Consider the following 18497-nt stretch of genomic DNA (forward strand, 5'->3'; position numbering starts at 1 on the left):
ATTCCCTAGGTGGTGGCAAGTGTTGGCTGCTCTCTTCCTGGAGCCCTATCTCCATAAACGGGAGCAGCAAAAGTGATGATACAGAAGAGGGAAAGTGGCAAAACTATCCTGGGAAGGTGGCAGGATCCAGAAGTTCCCATCAGGAGAAATGGGGACTGGTGTGACACCATCTGGGCATCTACCAGTCTCTGGCTCCCTGGTTCTACCTTCAGCCTATAACTACACACTTACTATGCCAGGGGGTGATTTTTCCTAAGAAAGGCTCAGGCTGACTGTGAGGTGCACAGCCAGGGTGTAGATGGAAGGAGTGTAGGCTTGGGAGTCAGCCAGCTTGAGTGCAAACCCGGGTCTACTGATTGTGAGCTGTACGGCCTTGGGCAAATCACTTTTCTGAAGATTAGTTTCTTCAGCTATAAACGGAGACGTACATTCTACTCTCTAGGGTTACTGAGAAGTTTAGCAATAAGGTTTCAACAGTACCTGGCATATAAAACAATTTACCTTAGCAATGGTATCCAGCTTTTCTTTGTCAAATAAAACTCTTAACATCCCAGCACATAATGGGCAACAAGCACCTGTATAACAGAAACCGTTTTATGTGTTCAGAATTAGAAACAAGGAGAATTCAAGAAAGTTGGTGAAATGACAAACCCTTCATTTGGGACTAGGAGAGTTATGGCTGTCCTTCCTGATGACTGCAGCTTTAGATATATTCCCTGACAAACCTGGGTCTTATAATATGTACATTTACAAAAATCCTTCTTCCATCCCTGCTTTCATCCTTTAGCACTTCTCAGGGTGAGGCAGCTGTGGTGTAGACAGCATGGAGAGAGCTGGCCTCTAAAGAGACATGAGGCCCAACCCTACTCTGCCTCAAAACTCACTGTGTGATCCTAGGTAAATGCTTTCTCTGGGCCTTTGTCTGCAAAATAAGGGAGCTGGTGTTTCAGAGGTTCCACGAGTGTTTGATTCAAATTTAATTTAAAAATTATTTTAAACTGTCCAAAAACCATAAAAAATATGGTATAATCAAACATAATACTATACTATATTTCACTAACCCATCCATTAGCAACGTCTCCACCCCAGGCCCTCCCAATCCTTCCCCTTCATTTCACCTCACGTACTTGTTGCCACCTGAACTTAGTATGGATTTGCACTGTAATTTGTGTTTGGTCTGTCACTTCCCTCAGAACATGATCTCTAGGAGGAAAAAGGATTTGTTTTGCTCACTGCTGTGTCCTCAGTGCTTTGAAGACTGGCATGTAGTGAAAGCTCAATAATTAATTTTTGATGAATTAATGGGTAGAGCAATGAACTTAAGACTCCAAATTAACCTGTTCTATGCAGACTTGGAATAAAGTCTCTTCTGCCACCTCTGTAACTGAGGAGTGTGAGATTGTAAGGAAAGCTGTTCAAAAAAACTATTGCTGCTTACAACAGTCTGTGTGAAACAAGACTTTCCTGATTATATGCAACTAAAACAATTAAATTATATGCTAAAGCCAATCTAACACAACAACTATCTTCTGTTTCTCTCAATTTCAAATGTTTCTGTTCATCAAAATGACTTCAATATTCATTCATTCATTATTAATTCATTACTCATTAACTGTAGTAAGTAAACACTATGCATTTAAATTAATAACCCTCATTTTAGTAACCAAATAGTCATCCCTAAGTGCTCGCTTCGGCAGCACATATACTAAAATAGTCATCCCTAAGTATCCACAAGGAATTGGTTCCATGACCCCCCTCAAATACTATAATCAGCTCAAGACCCTTATATTAAATGGAGAATTTGCATATAGCCTACACACATCTTCCTATACACTTCAAATCATCTTTAGTTTACTTAAAATACCTAATACAATGTAAATGCTATGTAAAGAGTTGTTATATTGTATTGTTTTTTACTTGTATTGTTTTTATTGTTTATGTTATTTTTTATTTTATTTTTTTCTGAATATTTTCCATCTGAGGTTGGTTGAATCTGGGGACGTGAAACTTGTGGATACAAAGGGGCAAGATTCATTTTATCTTCCAATTCTATTTTTCCACAATTTTTTTCTTTCCTTTTCTTTTCTTTTTGCGGCTGGCCAGTACAAGGATCGAACCCTGGACTTTGGGATATCAACACCACGCTCTAACCATGAACTTTTTGAAGTACCTTCATACTCCTTTATCTGTTTATATATAGGTGTTTGGTGTAAGATTTTGTTTGAAAAAAGGTTGCTGTATTGTTTTAAAATCACAGGACCAGCTGATATCTAAGGTAATTCATAGCTTTTAGAGGTCAACCCAGAATAATGTTCCTAATCAAAACTTTTTGAAAAATTTAAATAAACTAGTCAACTCTTTTCTCAAGGACTCACTCTCTGGAGGTGGATAAGCAATCTTCCCCATCCCACCCCTGCCCTCCCCAAATATTGCCAGCCTACCGGGTGGGATGATGGGTTTGCATCTAGTCACTGAGAGTGAAGGACACTTCACAGCAGCACACTCGGCGACAGAACTGTACTCTGAGAGGACCCCGACAGCCTGGCAGGGCCCATAGTAATCTACTGCCACACGGTCTGAGTAGGCAGCACACACACTGCTATAGGTCTCACCATTGTGCCCGCAGACGGGCTCTGTGGCTCTGCAGAAGGGCTGAAGGCAAACAAATCACAGTTAGCCTGGAAACCTCTATGGTGCACCTTTGCTAACCAAGGGTATAGAACACATCTCCCTATTTTCAGGAAGGAAAAAAGACACAGGTAGAAATTGTGGAGACCTTCTTAAGCTCCTAATGTAGGCTGAGAGGGGGGCGGAAAGCAATAGGGTTATCTCGGGATGAACTGAAAAGATTACTTTTCTCAGCCTCTCTGAGACTTGGGTGCTCATTCCATGTGAACTAATATGAGATAAAAATCCCCCTCCTGCCACAGGCCCACCACCCCTGCCACCTCCTCGCACCACCACGCCACCTATTAGTATCCCTGAAGTGCCTGTTTGAAGAGAACAAGATCAATCTGCATGCAAATGCAAGGCCTTATCATTTCATGCTGGGTACAGACTAAGGAGCGGGAAGAGAGCAGGGATCAGTGAGGCAGACAGATCTGGACCTGTGGACAGGTTAGGAATATATCAGAGAAAAATCATGGCCAGGAAGAGGGAACAAACAGGAAGAGAAGACTGGAAATGTAGAGTAGACAGTATCAGTGCAACTGGAACAGAGGCTTTGAGAGAAAACAAGCCGAGGGAGACAAGCTGAGGGGATTTTTTTCTAATCATAAAGACCAGGGAACGAGAAGAAATCATGTCAGGGGTTAGCTGGTAGTGGGCTGGGCCCAAAGGTGGGAAACCCCCAGGAAGAAGGGCCAGCATGAAACCAGTGGTGCGTGTGGGAAGCCCCAAAAGGGTTTTCCTTGGGGTTATTTTGTTTTGTACATGAATGCAGATTCCACAACCTAAAAGACAGAGAGAGAAGCTGATAAAAAAGACACTAAGTCTTAGAGAAGTGTTCAGGTGCTTTTCAGGACCACAGGAGGTGGGACTGTGGTGGGAGAAGTGAAAAAACTCTTTTCTTGGTTGTTTTAACTCATTTTCTTCCTGGTCTGTTTTCTGGTGAGGGCCCACAGAGCTATGAGAAGTGAAAGTCGTGTTGACCATGCCAGGGGTGTGAAGCTTTAAATTCTTTTCCCAGGAGTGGGCTGCAAGAAGCCACTCTCTATTCTTGCTTGTATACTAGATGTGCAAAGGCACACGCACTAGCAAGGCAGCCTTCCAGAGTTAGGAGAAAGAGCCAGTCCTCATTTTTAGTGGAGGATTGGGTTCTCTACATTTGACAGGATTTACAGAAGACCTTCAAGTGGTCTTACTGCTGATTCACCTGTAAAAGATCATAAACCAATTTTATGTCTATTGTACTTTGATTTGTCAGCCAAACAACTGTACCTGGCATGAGCCTTTGTAAGAGAGGCTTTTTCCTCTTTGGTACAAAGTGCAGAGATTATTGTGCTCCATGTGGTCTTTGTCGCAAACAGGATCACGAACCTGGTCACAGGCAAGCTGTCTTGGCACACACTCATATTGGCTACATCCAAATTTATCAAAAGTCGTCAGGCAGACTTGTGGTTTGGGTATACATCTGAAAAAGATGAATGTAGCACCATGAGCCAAAGTAGAGAGGGACTATGGTGGGGTAGGCACAGGCGAATGCGGAAAAAGGGAGAGTTATCAATGGAAGCAGTCCTGTCCCGAAGGAGCTTATGTAGAGCAGGAGAGGCAAACATGCATATAAAGTAGGTATAATGTAGAAAATAACATACAAAATACTCATAGGAATGAGTCATTCTGCTGAAGGAGCTTGGAGAAAGTATCAGAGAAGATGGTGTTTTAGCTGGAGCCTGAAGGGTAACTCCAGATTCACGGGCATGCCAGGCTGAGAGAGCAGACATGAACGTAGGTACGATGCTTGAGGAGTAGGGTGCTGGGGAGATGGCAGGTGACCCTGAGGGCGGGAGCCAAGGATACATGCCTGGGATAGAAGTGCCGTGATACGAGGCCAACAGTTGGGTTGGGGTCCAACACTGGAGGCCTTGTTAATAACAAACGAAAGATGTTTAATTTTCAGCTTGGCTAACATGAGTCTATCTAAGAAAAGGCTTTACTCTATGTCCTAAAAAATTCAGGTTTCTATGCTTACAGGACTGAGGAGCTGATTGATGCTGGCTGGTTGCAAATCACTGAGAACGCCACCATGAAGCTGGTCTTTCCTGGTAATAACTGGACTTGCTTCACTCGCAATTCCTGAACTCCTTCACGGGGGTTAAAGATGATGGCTCTTTTCTTCTTTCTTTCTTTCTACTTTTTGGCAGCTGGCTGGTGCAATGATGGAATCCTGGATCTTGGTGTTATTAGCACTGCGCTCTAACCCAGTGAGCTAACTGGCCAGCACCACTGTTGTTTCTACTTTATACTTTTCTGCTTTCCTAATTTTTATAAAGGGTATACATAACTTTCTATAGGAAGATAAGACCTATGAAAATGTTTAGCTTTCACTGAGTATTTGAAGTAGTATGATGTATAAGTATTAATCAGTAAAATAAAAAAGACTATAGTAACTAGCATTATTTTAATTTCAAAGGAAATTACTTATACTCTTTATGGATAAGCCTACTGCACTGAAATCACCACCATCACCAATTAGAATGCACTTAGTTATGGTTTTGTGGAGGCTTAAGATGTTCGAAGACAAATAATGAAAAAGAATATACACAACTTCATTATCCGTTAACATGGAAGGGATGAGAACCAAGTATACCAGGAGAAATTTGGGGAGAAAAAACGTGATCCATTTGAATATATGGAAATAAGAAGACCATAGGAAAAGGCTGAGGATCTGGGAGCAAATGAAAGTAAACATGAGCAGGGCAGGGACTTGGTCTGACTTGCTTGTTGTGTCCTAATGTTTAGAAAAACGCCTGGTATATCAGTAGATATTTCATGAATAAATACAACTTATTCTCTTTTAAACAATTAATTATTTTTTGTACAGATAATATAAGCCCATGGTGAAACTAAAAAGGTATACAATGGTATACAGTAAAAAATAAATCCTTCCTCCCAGACACCTAGTTCCTTTCCCCAGAGGCATTCACTACTACCAATTCCTTATTTACCCTGCCAGAGATATGCTGGATTTATATAAGCATTTATATATGCTGATCCAAAGGGTCTGTGCATTTAAAATTGCAGACTTGGCCAAACTACCCTCCACAGAAGATGTACAATCCTCCTCAATCCCCTCTTATATGAGAAGTACCTGTTTGCCTATATTATGTTATCAAACTTTTTATCTTTGCCAATCTGATAGATGGAAAATAGTACGCAATTGTGGTTTTAATTTAATTTACATTTCCCTTAAGATGAGGAAGGTTAAGCATGTGGCAGACTGTCCAGATGTTCATCAAATTCATTTGATTTTCTTCCTAGATTACATTTGTCAGTCTCCATGGCAGTTAGTCGTGGCTGAGTGACTGAGTTCTAGACAATAGAACGTGGCTGGAAGTAATAATAAATGTCACTTTTAGTCTGGCCCATAAAAGCTTCTCAAGAGCAACCTCCACTGTCTCCCATCTTTTATCTGCTGGTGAGAGGCAGAAGATATAGAGGAGGACTATGAGGCTGTAGGAGATGGCAGAGTCACTACATGGAACGATCTTAAGTCTCTGAATAACTATGTAGAAAGCCACCTGCTGACCATCCAAATGAACTTTGTTTGATTTGCTGCTATGTGAAAACACTGACATTTTGTGATATTATTCCCAGTTTGTCATTTGTCTGTTACCATGCAGAAAATTTTGATTTTCATGTATTATACCCAGAAAGCCCTTCCCACTTTGAGACTTCTTTTTGTTTTATTATGAAAGCAAGAAAACCTTATTCAGAAAGGTTAGCCAATAGAGAAAAACAAACAAAAGAACAAACCAGTACCAAAACAACCTTCAATTCTATTTCCCAAAACCAACCCATATTATCCTTTGGCTTATTTCTTAATGCATGGCATCCTGTCTTCTTTCCATAGAAACTCCCCTGGCTTAGTTTTCATTGTATAAACTTTGGCAGATGGGTGACCAATTCTTTGCCATTTTTTTAACACATGAGAAAATTGTCCCCTCCCTCTTTACCGCACCAGGGTTTTCAGGGTGGGGAAGCAATTGCTTATTCTCCACAAAATCCTTCATAAGGAAAGGACTGTGGCACTGGGGTGCGTTCTGCTTAGGTCTCTGAGGCAGCCAGTGAAAACTACAGTTCCAAAAGGCTGCAATCTAAAAGGGTCAACAAGCCACTTGCCCCAGTGGACACTACATACAGAAATCCATCATTAAGGCCAGGTCAACTGTCCTCTGAGCTCAGTGAAGAAATTGTAGAGAAAGAAGCCTGAAATAAATAACTTTAAATAATACCAAAGTTGCATTTCTAGAGATTTCTCATGTCCAATTCCTAAAATGGAAGCATCTAAGTAGAAGAAAATTTCCCTGGACTATCAGGCATAAATAGCTAATAATAAGAACATACCTGTTTCTCTCATCTCATCTGCTACCTCTCCTTATGTTACACTTTCTGTTTCAGTGTTACACAACTGCTATGGCCCCCAGCAGACACCACGCTATCTGTTCATCTCCAGCGGCCACAATTTCTGCTCCTGTACTGTGTGCCTTCACCAACACCGCCTTTCCTCTACTGTAAACTTTGCTTGCAATCTCCTACTCATCTTTCCAGATTCAGTTGAGTATCATCCTCCAGAGGCTTTCCCAAGCCCTTCCTTCCCCAGGCTGCATTAACTGCTCTACTTCTGGGCTCTCAATCACAGCGTATTACCAAGCAGCTTTAACATGGTGCTCTTTCCCTCCAGACTCCAAACTCTTCAGGACAGAGACCACTTTTTAATTCACTTTGTATTTTCACTGTCTGGCACATGGTGGATACTTTGTAAGTGCAGTCTTTGGTTGAAAAAAATAAGGAGCCATTTGACTTACCTTTGGTTTTTTTGGCAAGGGTTAGAATCACATGGATCCTTTGAGATGCATGATCCAAACTCAAACTGATGGTCTTGGAGACCCACACAGCGAGCAATGCAGGCACTGGGATAAGTGCGTCCATTCTGTCCACACACAGGGACAAACTGATCTGCACAGTTACAGGGCAGACCTAAAGAGAGGAAACAGTCTCGGAAGTATGTACTTATATATTCCCCTTCCCCTCATATTTCCCTATTAAGGCAAACCATTAGCAATCATGTAGAGGTCTCATGTTAAAACAGAATTGTAAATCAAGTCAGAAAAAAACATTTCCCTTCAATCTCTGATAAGGTTTTTAAAGGAAGCAAGGCTCTAAAAAGTCTTTGTTTGCAAGATGGCTTTCCTTTGTCCTTTTTTTTTTTTTGGCAACTGGCCAGTACAAGGATCCAAACCCTTGACCTTCCTTTGTCCTTGTTATTGCCAGCTCATTGAGGACCCCAGACCTTGATCCCAGGTAGAGACCCCTATAAACAAGGCTATACGTAGGAAAAGTAGGAAATGTTTCTCCCAATCTGGCATATAAGATCTAGAATTTAGATGTTTGAAGTCTGGCTTGGGAGTTTTCTTGAATGTTAAAGGGTAATACCAAAAATAAGACAAAGTGAAGGTTGTAAGCTCTCACACAGTTTCCTTACACTCTCCTCTCCTTAGGGAAGGGGAAGAACAAGAAGATAATGTGGGAGATAATTGTAATTTTAAGACGTACACATTTTTGTGAACATCTGTCTCTGAGTCATGTTTGGACTGGGGCACTGAGTCCCAAGAAATGTGGTACACTTTGGGGCCAATAATACTTCCTTAGAGTCTGGCAGCTAAATAATCATCAACTTAATTTACTGCAGGACACTAGGGGCCACACACTATAGGGAACAAGAGTCTTGCTAGTTGTAAAATTTATCTTTCTACAACATTTAGATGTTAAAAAATAAAAGTCTTCCTTGTAAATCTTTAGCTCACTCTTCATCCCCACATCCCTCTATGGCTTCTTTAAGCAGAATAAATTGTCCTCACCAGAGCACAGCAAACAAAGGATAATAATAAAGGATGGTTCAGATCCCCATACCATACTGGCCAGCCACCAAAAAAAAAGATGATAATAATAATAATAATAAGGCACTGAAGGCTGGTACTCATTAGGGTGGAGAGAGGATGGGGTAGAGTTAGTCCTGCTTAAACTACCCCATCAGTCTGCCGTACACTTCTCATTTCTGATCTCCTTTTTGTTTCTGATGGGCTGGAGGTACAAAGTTGGTAAATCTTTTATTCTGTTCTCTCTCTCCATGTGTAATGCTAGCTGCAGGGAAAAAAGGATCAAGTTGCCACTGCATGAAATGGGGCAAGGGAAGCTACTAGTACCTCTTAACCCAGAACCAAAGGTTCTTCAGATCTGGGGAAAGCAAACACCAAGACACCAGTAGACTGCTGTTGCTGTTGGCACCTGCAGCTTCACAAGAGAAAAGCATCCCATCTCGCCAGCCTTTTCACTTACAGTAGCTGGCGTGAGCATAATACCAGCAGCATAAAGCATTGTAAAGTCAAGAAAGTAGTATTCTGGGATATTATTGTTTGTGGGAGCCTAAATGAACTAAGATAAGTAAGATAAGTAAATGGAGTAAGATAAGGTAGGTTAACAAAGAAGGTGTTGAGAAACAAACAGAAAATACATGGATGCTTTAGACTGTATAGTAGGGGTAAATAGGATATTTTACCAGGTAGAAAATTTCCATTTAACTAAAACCATCCCAATCACTAGCCCTGTTCTTTTTGAGTCATGAAATTCCAGAATATTAGTGCTGGAAAGGCCCGAAGAAACCATTTAGTTTAATGCTTTCAATTCATAGAGGATGAAACTGAGGTCCAGAAAGGGAAAGTATCTTGTCCTCAGATTCTGTATTTATCTTACTGTGTGTATTTGCAGTTAAGGCAAAATCAGAGAAGCCACCTTGAAGTGCAAAATGGGCACAAAGGAATGATGGGCCCCCCAGGACATCCTCTGGGTGACTATGGTCACCTGTGAAGGTGCGATGGTCATCTTCTGAACTGTGCTCACTGAGGCAGAGGCGGGTAGAACACACCAAATTGCCAGCAAAACAAGAACAGACGTTGCAGTCAATACTAAAGGATGTTCCATGACCTAAGAAGAACAGGAAAGAAAATGTTGATCTATATCATGTGCTGAGAAATAGAGCATAAATTAAAATTTGAACAGTTCAGAAAGTTTTAAAATTGAAGTTCTTGAAAGATGACTTCTGAATATACAAAGTAGGGAGTTACATCTGTGATATTTATATTTTCATATTTACCTCCCACCGTATTCCTCCCAGTCCCTAATGTGCTGTTCTCATCAGGCTGTTCCCTTTTCCGTGAGGATGTTTCTGGCTGCCCCTTCTGCCTCAAATGCTCCTCTCCTCCTCTGGAACTTTGCTCATCTCTCCAGGGCCAGGCCTGATGCCATCTTTGGAATGAAGACTCTCCTGATGCCCAGGCAGAAATAACTAGCTCCCAGAAGAGCACTTGGTCTGCAACTTTTTGTGGCTCAAATTCTCTCCCATGTTATCACATAAAGCATGATTTCATTCCCCATCCCAGTTTCAGCTCCACAAGGCAATAGTATGTTCCTTTGTACAGAATAGGCGTTTAGTCAGTGAAAATTTACAGAAGGAATGGATTTGTTTGTCCTCAGATATTTTCTATAATACAAGGTAACTACCTTCACATTTTAGCTAAGTAAAATATGGACTAAGAAACAAATACTTGACTTACTCTGGGGCAAAAATTTGCAAGCTCTGTTTAGCTAAGAGCACTCTTCTTTCAGGTAAGATCTCATACAGAAGAGTAAACCAAATAGCATATAAAAACTGAACTATATGGTTGATGGGGTAGGAGGATGGGTGTAGGGCTAAGGTGGCAGGGTGAGCTGGTGGGGAGGGAGCACATCCTCAAAACTGGCATTTTCCCACAATTTTTGAAGTCATATATTGACATGAACAGTTGTTAGGGCTATAAGCAAAAGATGGTTAAGGAAACAGTGGGAAAGCAAGATTCTAAGATTTGTAGGGAAGGTGATCAAAGAGTGGCAGTTTTTAATGTGCTCATTCCAAACCCCTAACCAACAGTGCAGCATGGATTCCCATCAGCTTTCCATGATGTCAAAATCTGAGTTTCACTTCTGGAGAAGTAGGGGTGGGATGGGGAGGAGGGTACCTGGGTTTTGCAGTCACATAGGCCTGAAGCTGAATCCTACTTTGGTCACTAACTAGAGAGATGACCTCTGAGCATCAGCTTCCTCATTTATGAAGTAGGTATAACAATAATACCTATATCAAAGAGTAACTTAGAGGATTAAATGAGACAATGTAGGACAAGCCTTAGCATCGTGCTTGGCACACAATTAGAATTCAATAAGCATTAATTAATTAACCACTACCCATTCTTGAAGAGGCTTTTAGAGGGTTCCTGAGAAGTCCTAGAGCTCTGTATAGTTTGGAAAATACTGCCCTGGAGTATCTGATATGTAGATCTTACTCCTTGGTAAGAATCCATCCAATGTTCTTCCAACAAAGTGTAGATACCTCATCTCATATTAAAAACAAAAACCAAATACAGTTCAACACTCACTTTTTCTTTTTCCACCAACAATACAGGACTTCTGGAGATCTATACAGTGCATCTCCATACAGTTTTCTAAGAGTCCACTTTGTCCACATGAACAGATTTTATAACAACCAACTTCTCCTGCAGATGAGGGCACCTGGATTAGTGTCCCTTGACGGACAATAAAATCAGAAGCTTCTCCCAATTTACAACCTGTATAAACAAAAATTAGTTGAGAGACATGATATTGTTCTATGACATTAGACATACTTTATAAAAGTATTATAGTTATTATGTAGCTATTAACAATTATGTAAAGAACTTTCACCAAATTAAGGAATTGCTTTGGTACAATGGCCAAAAACATACCCTCTCAGATAAAAATTCCATGTTCTGAGGGACGGTGGTGATTAAGAACCTGTACCCCAAAGTTAGCTAAATTCAGTACAAAAATGCTGTAAGTAGCTTTTTATTTCTTTGGGTTAATCAAAGATATTTTAAAATCATAGGTTTTTAAAAATGGAATATGGAAACTGGGAGTATTTTTAGAATAATCTTGGTCAGGAAAACTTTCAGTGATGAAATACAAGAATACCTTAAATTCAAAGAAAAATTGAACATTTGGGTGGGCTTCAGGAAAACCCATTTTCTATCTTATACATTTCTATCTTATAAGACAGGCTTTCTGAGTTTAACAAAAGAAGAGAATTCTGAATTGAATTCCTTATTTAAATAATAGGGAATAAAGATGTCACTATTTTAAGTAGCTGCTTTATTTTCTTGCCAAAGAAAACATGGACCAAATTATAATGTAAAGATAAAGGGACAAAAAAATACTATCTTGAATTTAAAACAGCCCAACATTTCCAATTTTAACAAGATTTATTACAACTCTATAGCTGATATTTATGGTACTACATAATATTATAGACGATCCATTGAGGTATCATGCTTATTTAATCTTTTGCTCCTTTTTACTTTAAAGATATTTTAAAATGTTGATTTGAACATGATTTAAAAAAATTTCAATTAGGAAATAGATAAAAAGAAGCAAAAGCTTGGGCTGGCCCGTGGCTCACTCGGGAGAGTGTGGTGCTGATAACACCAAGGCCCCGGGTTCGGGTCCCAAATAGGGATGGCTGGTTAGCTCACCGGGTGAGCGTGGTGCTGACACCACCAAGTCAAGGGTTAAGATCCCCTTACCGGTCATCTTTTAAGGAAAAAAAAAAAAAAAAAGAGAGAAGCAAAAGCTTGCCATAACTATATTCTAAAGGGACTGACTGAGAGATAAAGACTATCAAAATTCTATGGGATAAAAATTTTTCAGCCTTAAAACCATGCATTTAAATACAACATTAATATTTATGGAGATAATTATACATCCTAGTGAGGATGCCATTTTTCCATATACTAAAGGAAAGGAAAAAAAAAATGAAAAAATGTACAATATGTTTTTTCAAACATTACAATATGCAAGAGAAAGTACAAAAAGCTGGCCCAAGCTTCTTTTTGCTTTTGTAGTCAAGAACCCTATAACTCATTATGAGTTTTGGATTGATATTATTAGTTTACAATCTAAAGGACAATTGAAATTACATGTCTTTGTCTTTTTACACTTATATAAATAATGCATGTTTATTGGGAAAATCTCAAACATTATGGGAAAACATAATACAGAAAATAAAATCCTTTGTAATGTCACTTCAAAGATAACCCCTACAAAGAAACACCAGCAGCATCTATCCATGCTCATCCCACAACCACACCCACCTACTATTACCTTGAACACAAGAGTACGGAAGACAGGGATCTCCAGGTGGGCACCCTTTTCGGTTCACTTCACAGAGCTCATTGGCTGGGCAAGGATTTGGGTTACAGGGATGAGTCACTTCTTCTACAATGTTACCTAAAGTACTTGGCCCTGAAAAAACCAAAACAGATCAGCTAAATCAACCTAAAAGAGTAACAAATCTGTGAATTACCTGAATTAATTATGGCTGGAATAAATGGACAGCTCATGAGCATAAAGCAAGGCCTGAGTCTAACAAGGTATCAAAACACTCAGATTCTCTCATCATTTGTGAATTTAGCATAAACATACATCCACTCATTCATTTGTTTATTTATTGGGTACCTACGATACGCCAGGCAAGGTTCTAGTCACTGGAGACACAGTGATGAACAAAACAGTCTCTAACACAGAGTTTACATCTGGTAGAGAAAGAGACAATAAATATTCTGTGTGTGTGTGCTCGCGTGTGTGAGTAAATAAAAAATAAAGTCGGACAATTATAAATAATCAGTAGGGGATTGAAAGTGACAGGTTTTTCTGGATAGGGTGGTCACATACATGCTTATGTCTAAGAGGGATAATTTAGCATGTTTTATCATAAGTGATAATTTATTATGGTATAATATGGACCCCATACCATGAATATATTTAACTTCTGAAATCATGACCAAGGAAGAGTCTTACTTAATATAGAGTACGTATAATATTAAAACAGAGTACTGAAATTCAAACAAATGCATTTCTTTATTTGTCCTCCTACTGAAATAGTTTCCTTTTATACATACATTAGGGTATTTCAAAAGCTCATGGAAAGATTTGTATTATCTTTTAATTCTATTTTTCCATGAACTTTTTGAAGTGCCCTTGTATATGACTGCTGTAATAGAGTCTAGGATTGTGAACTCATTAGTTTTGCTTACTTGATTTTAGGCTAGACTCAGACTCTAAGACTAATAGAGGTATTGGGGCTCTTGGAGCTCATCCCAATCAGTTTAATCATTTTATAAATAAGGAAGCTGAGGCCCAAAGAAGTGATCTGCTCAAATTCACAGAGGTCTAAGTTTTAGTCGAATGCTTTCTTTTTTGCTATACTGGGCACAAAAGTTAAGGAACATAGTTTGCTGGTCTTGAGAAAACATGGCAGGTACTACGGACTAATCTAGCATTCACTCTTCTCTCCCTGTTTACTAATAGATCTCCATTTTTACTTAGGATGGCAATGGGCCTGCAGCTAAAAAGGATAATCTTTCCCACTTTTCCTTACAACTAGGGGTGGCCAATGAGATTAAGGAGAAGTTGTTTGCTCTCCCCTTTCTTTTCTACTGTCTGGAACTAAAATATGGTGGCCAAAATTCTCATAGCCATGTTGTGATGAAAAAGTACATGAAGTAACCTTGATGACTGAAGCCAAGTGCTAAGGATGGTGGAGAAGGATAAAAGGAGCCTGGATTCCTGATGACGGTGCCACAGTAAAATCCCTGCACTGTTTGTTTCTAAGCTTTCTTTTACTTCTCTCTGTTGCTCTGCTATTTGCCAGTCAAACTAACACAGGAAAACAAAACAAGTAGGAGCTTACTGCACTGTCTGCTTTTCCAGCCAGCTCATGGTACTAATGCCCCCTGGTGGCAGCCTAAACCCTTCTCTTACCCTAACTACTGTGCGGAGTACGTAGGAGCTCTATTTGTTATCCACGGTTTCCACCACATAGTCACCTCGCTGCCAAGAAGCTCATCTCCAGGACCTCAATGAGATTCCAACTCACTCTTCTTGCTCTTGGCAGGAGTATTTGGCAGAGAGAAGCTGAAGCAGTGAGACAAGTTCCATTTTCACATACTAACCCAGACTATCCTTTTCTCCTTAGATGGTGGGTAAATCCAAGCCAATACCTATCTTGGGTCAACTGATATTCTGATGGCAAAAAGCTGAGTACTTCCTAGGGGCAAATTCCAGTTTTTGGTCATATCATGGCGAGGAGACAGCAATAATATGGAGCTGGTTATCTGAGCATGCTGGCCTCCTGATTCACTGCTTAGAATTCCTAATTGACAATAACTCATACCTCCTCGGACTGATATGATAATCACTTCTGTTTACATATTTTAAGATGACAATTGTTTCCTGGGCCAAAAAGCACAAGAAAATAAGATAAGAGTCTGTGACTGACATGGTATCATTGAACCACATGTTCTCCACAGATACTTGCTCCTCCAAAACAAACAGTACTTACTGAGGTATGTATCCAACGGTATACAATTCTCCAGGTCATCTGTAGGTGACAGAAGCTCACAAATACTTTCAGCTGTGTGGTCTTCAGGGAATTTGTTCTGGTCTCCACACTTTTTGAGAATTTCTACACAATCTGATCTTGAAAAAAAAAATGTACACAGATTTAGGGTTTAAGGAACCTCTTCATATTGTCTAGTCAGTATCATTTATGTTTCTAAAGTGCTCCAGAAAGTGAGTTTTCATAACTTAATGTTTCAAAGTTGGTTAGGTGTAAGTATGGCAAAAGAGAATAGGAGTCATAGTGGACCTCAGGTTGAATAGTAATTCAAGGCATCCCTAACTTTCTGTTAACTGAGATCAAAGGCCTTGCTCAAATTTCATACTTATACTTGCTGGTATAATGTGGCTTTCATCTTTTTTTTTTTTTTTTTGGCATCTGGCCAGTACAGAGATCTGAACCCTTCATCTTGGGCTTTTCACAAATTTTGAAAGGAAATTAATTAGGCTAGTGTGATTTGCAAAATCATGTATCCTTATTTTCAGAATCTTATGCTTGCTTGTTTGCTTGCTTCCTTCCCTTCCCTTCCCCTTTTTTTCTTTTCTTTTTTTTTTTTTTTTGGTGGTTGGCTGGCTGGTATGAGGATCTGAACCCTTGAACTTAGTGTTATAACATCATACTCTAACCAACTGAGCTAACTTGCCAGCCCTGCCTTACTCTTTGTAAGTATTTTTTTAGTTATCAACATTAAGGTGTTTGGCCTATAACAACTGGAAAGCCCAAAATATACTTTAAATTTCTCTTAGTCTTCAATGGGGACTTGACTCCTCTTCTGTAAGTTTTCTGTGCTAAGAGTATTTATTTCCCACTTGTTGCCTCTTGTTTGTTACCCAATAGTTATACTTCGGTATCTCCCCTACTCAGCTTATCCCCAGGTCTTGTCAGAGAATGGATCTGGACCCTGTTTAAGGCTGAAATAACCTGAAATGAATCATGAACAGCAGCACTGAGCCATACATCAGTAACTTAGGGGCTTGGGATTAACTTTGTTTTGGAAAAGCTTTTGGAAAAAAGATGCTTAAAGAGCAGCTGACGTAGATTACTAGGTAGTTAAATACTTTTGGCTTCACCCACCATAGCAGATCCAATCTTTACTTTACCCTAGATTTCCTAAGCAAACCATTCAAAAATGTTTACTAGGAGTAGACCCTAATGACTGTATTCATTAACTCTTTCACTCATCAAACATTTCTGGAATACCTATTGTGTGTCAAGATTAGGCTAATAACTGAAGAGGAGAAAAAGAGGAAAGAAGATAAGAGAAAAATGGCACAAAGAATAAGCTCCTTAAGGGGAGCAAAGTGTAACAGAATATGACAAGTATATACATTAAAATATAAAAATAGAATTATGCATCGTTACTTAATAAATGTTTCTTGAACTAAGTTCCACAAGAGAAGTACAAATAAAAGTCTATAGGAATTTGTAGTAAGGATAAATTACTATCAGCTGGAGAAATCTGAGAAGACTCCATTGGAATGTCTGGTATTTGAGAGGAGACGAAGGACAGGCAGTGGGCAAGTAGAGATGGGGGAACAGTATTTCAAGCTGAGAAAGCATTTGACATGTGGGGATAGGCAAAGGGAAGTGGTGGGAGAGAAAATTCTAAAGAGAGTCTGTGGGTAGAGAACATAGAGGGTCTAGACCACAACGGGACAGTCATTATAATGAAAGAAACTTACTTGCAAATAATACTTCCCCGGGATTTGCTGTGACAAGGTTTAATCTGTAGTGAACAAGCTATTGCTTTCCACATTTCTGGCTGGCACTTTTTAATGTCAAGAACAGGTATGTTGATAAATGGCATCTTTATGCTTCCTTTCTCCCACAGTTTCATGTCATTCATGGCTCCTTGATCTGACTGAGCATTACAACTCCTGAAAAGTTCTGTTGGCCTAAAGAGAAAAAAGGCCAGAAGGAATCAAGAGGCGATTATTTTCGGACAAAAACAATGAGTAAAATCCTGACATACGAAGGCATCAGGAAAATCCGATTTTCTTAAAGAAGAAAGCACATAAAACCCATCAAAGGATATCACCTTCGAGTGTATGAAGACTCAACGGAGACTCTAGCATTAAAACTCTACATGTTTTCTTTTTAACACAGATTTTTGTGAGGCATTTTAAAACTTCAAAATGCTTTGGACAGGACTGTTATCCCCAGAGCATCCCATTTCTTCCATTTCACAAAATAAATAAGTCCACGTTTTTTATTTTATTTTTTTAAATTTATTTTATTTATTGAATCAAAATAGATTATACATATTTTGGGGGTTGAACATTGAGATATGTTGATTAAATCAATATTACTAGCATATATATTGTTACAAATCGTAATTATTCTTTATGCCCCTTGTCCAACCTTGCCCCGTCCCCCATTCCCTCCCCCTCCCCCCTCTAATTGCCCTCGATTTCTTCTCTCCTTCTGAAAGAATAATGGTTACTCTGTTAACTTGTTGCCTAGATGATCTGTCCAATGCTGAGAGATGTGATCAGGTCCCCCAATATTATCATAGAGCAGATGCTTGTCACTCTGAAATGGGTTTTGTGGAAAGAGACATCGTCTTCTTTTCTTTGTCTCTGCTGGTGACTCTTCTTGTGTGAATGCACTCCAGTGGTTGGCGGACCATCTGTGTGGTGGCTGTGGCGTCTAGCTGCTTTTGCAGCAGCCATGGTTATTGTGGTGGCTGTGGTGGGCCACCTACGTGGAGGTGCTGTTTTTGGCATGCTCCTTGGCACTGGCAGTATGCCTGGTTGTGGGGTGTGTTTGGTCCCCTTCTCCATGCCTCTGGTCCCTGGGCAGGCCCCAAGGCGCTGGCGCCATGTGCCTGATTGTGGGGAGGAGAGTCCAGTCCCCTTCTGCATGAGGTCCAGTCCCCTTCTCCTTGCCTCGGGTCCCTGGGTGGGCCCCGAGGTACTGGAGTCGTGTGCTTTGTTGTGGGAGGAGGGTCTGGTTCCTGAATCCATACCCTGGATCCCTGGGTGAGCCCCAAGGTGCTGGCTCAGTGTGCCTGGTTATGGGATTGAGGTCTGGTTCCCTTCTCCTTGCCTCGGGTCCCTGGGCAGGCCCCAAGGTGCTGGCGTGGTGTGCCTGGTTGTGGGAGGGGGTCCAGTCCCCTTTTCCATGCTTCAGGTCCACAGGCTGGCCCCGAGGCACTGGTACAGTTTGCCTGGAAGTGGGAGTGGGGTCCAGTCCCCAGATCAAAGCCTACAGTTCCCAGGCAGGCCCCAAGGTGCTGGTGGTGTGCCTGGGCTGGAAC

General features: G+C 40.3%; 1 protein-coding gene across 2 annotated transcripts in view; it reads right to left on the reverse strand.

The window, feature by feature from the left end:
• RECK (reversion inducing cysteine rich protein with kazal motifs) overlaps nt 1-18497 on the reverse strand; it is a 67356-nt gene that overhangs the window by 2242 nt on the left and 46617 nt on the right. For both annotated transcript variants that reach the window (XM_063082164.1, XM_063082163.1), the window contains exons 11-19: nt 16921-17133; nt 15182-15318; nt 12943-13083; nt 11187-11375; nt 9580-9702; nt 7527-7698; nt 3940-4132; nt 2442-2652; nt 502-575 (exon numbers count right to left, since the gene is read on the reverse strand). In XM_063082164.1, coding sequence (XP_062938234.1) covers nt 502-575; nt 2442-2652; nt 3940-4132; nt 7527-7698; nt 9580-9702; nt 11187-11375; nt 12943-13083; nt 15182-15318; nt 16921-17133 — 1453 coding nt within the window. The remainder of the gene's footprint in view (nt 1-501; nt 576-2441; nt 2653-3939; nt 4133-7526; nt 7699-9579; nt 9703-11186; nt 11376-12942; nt 13084-15181; nt 15319-16920; nt 17134-18497) is intronic.

The sequence above is a fragment of the Cynocephalus volans genome, chromosome 17 (assembly GCF_027409185.1).
Source record: "Cynocephalus volans isolate mCynVol1 chromosome 17, mCynVol1.pri, whole genome shotgun sequence".
Classification (NCBI taxonomy): domain Eukaryota; kingdom Metazoa; phylum Chordata; class Mammalia; order Dermoptera; family Cynocephalidae; genus Cynocephalus; species Cynocephalus volans.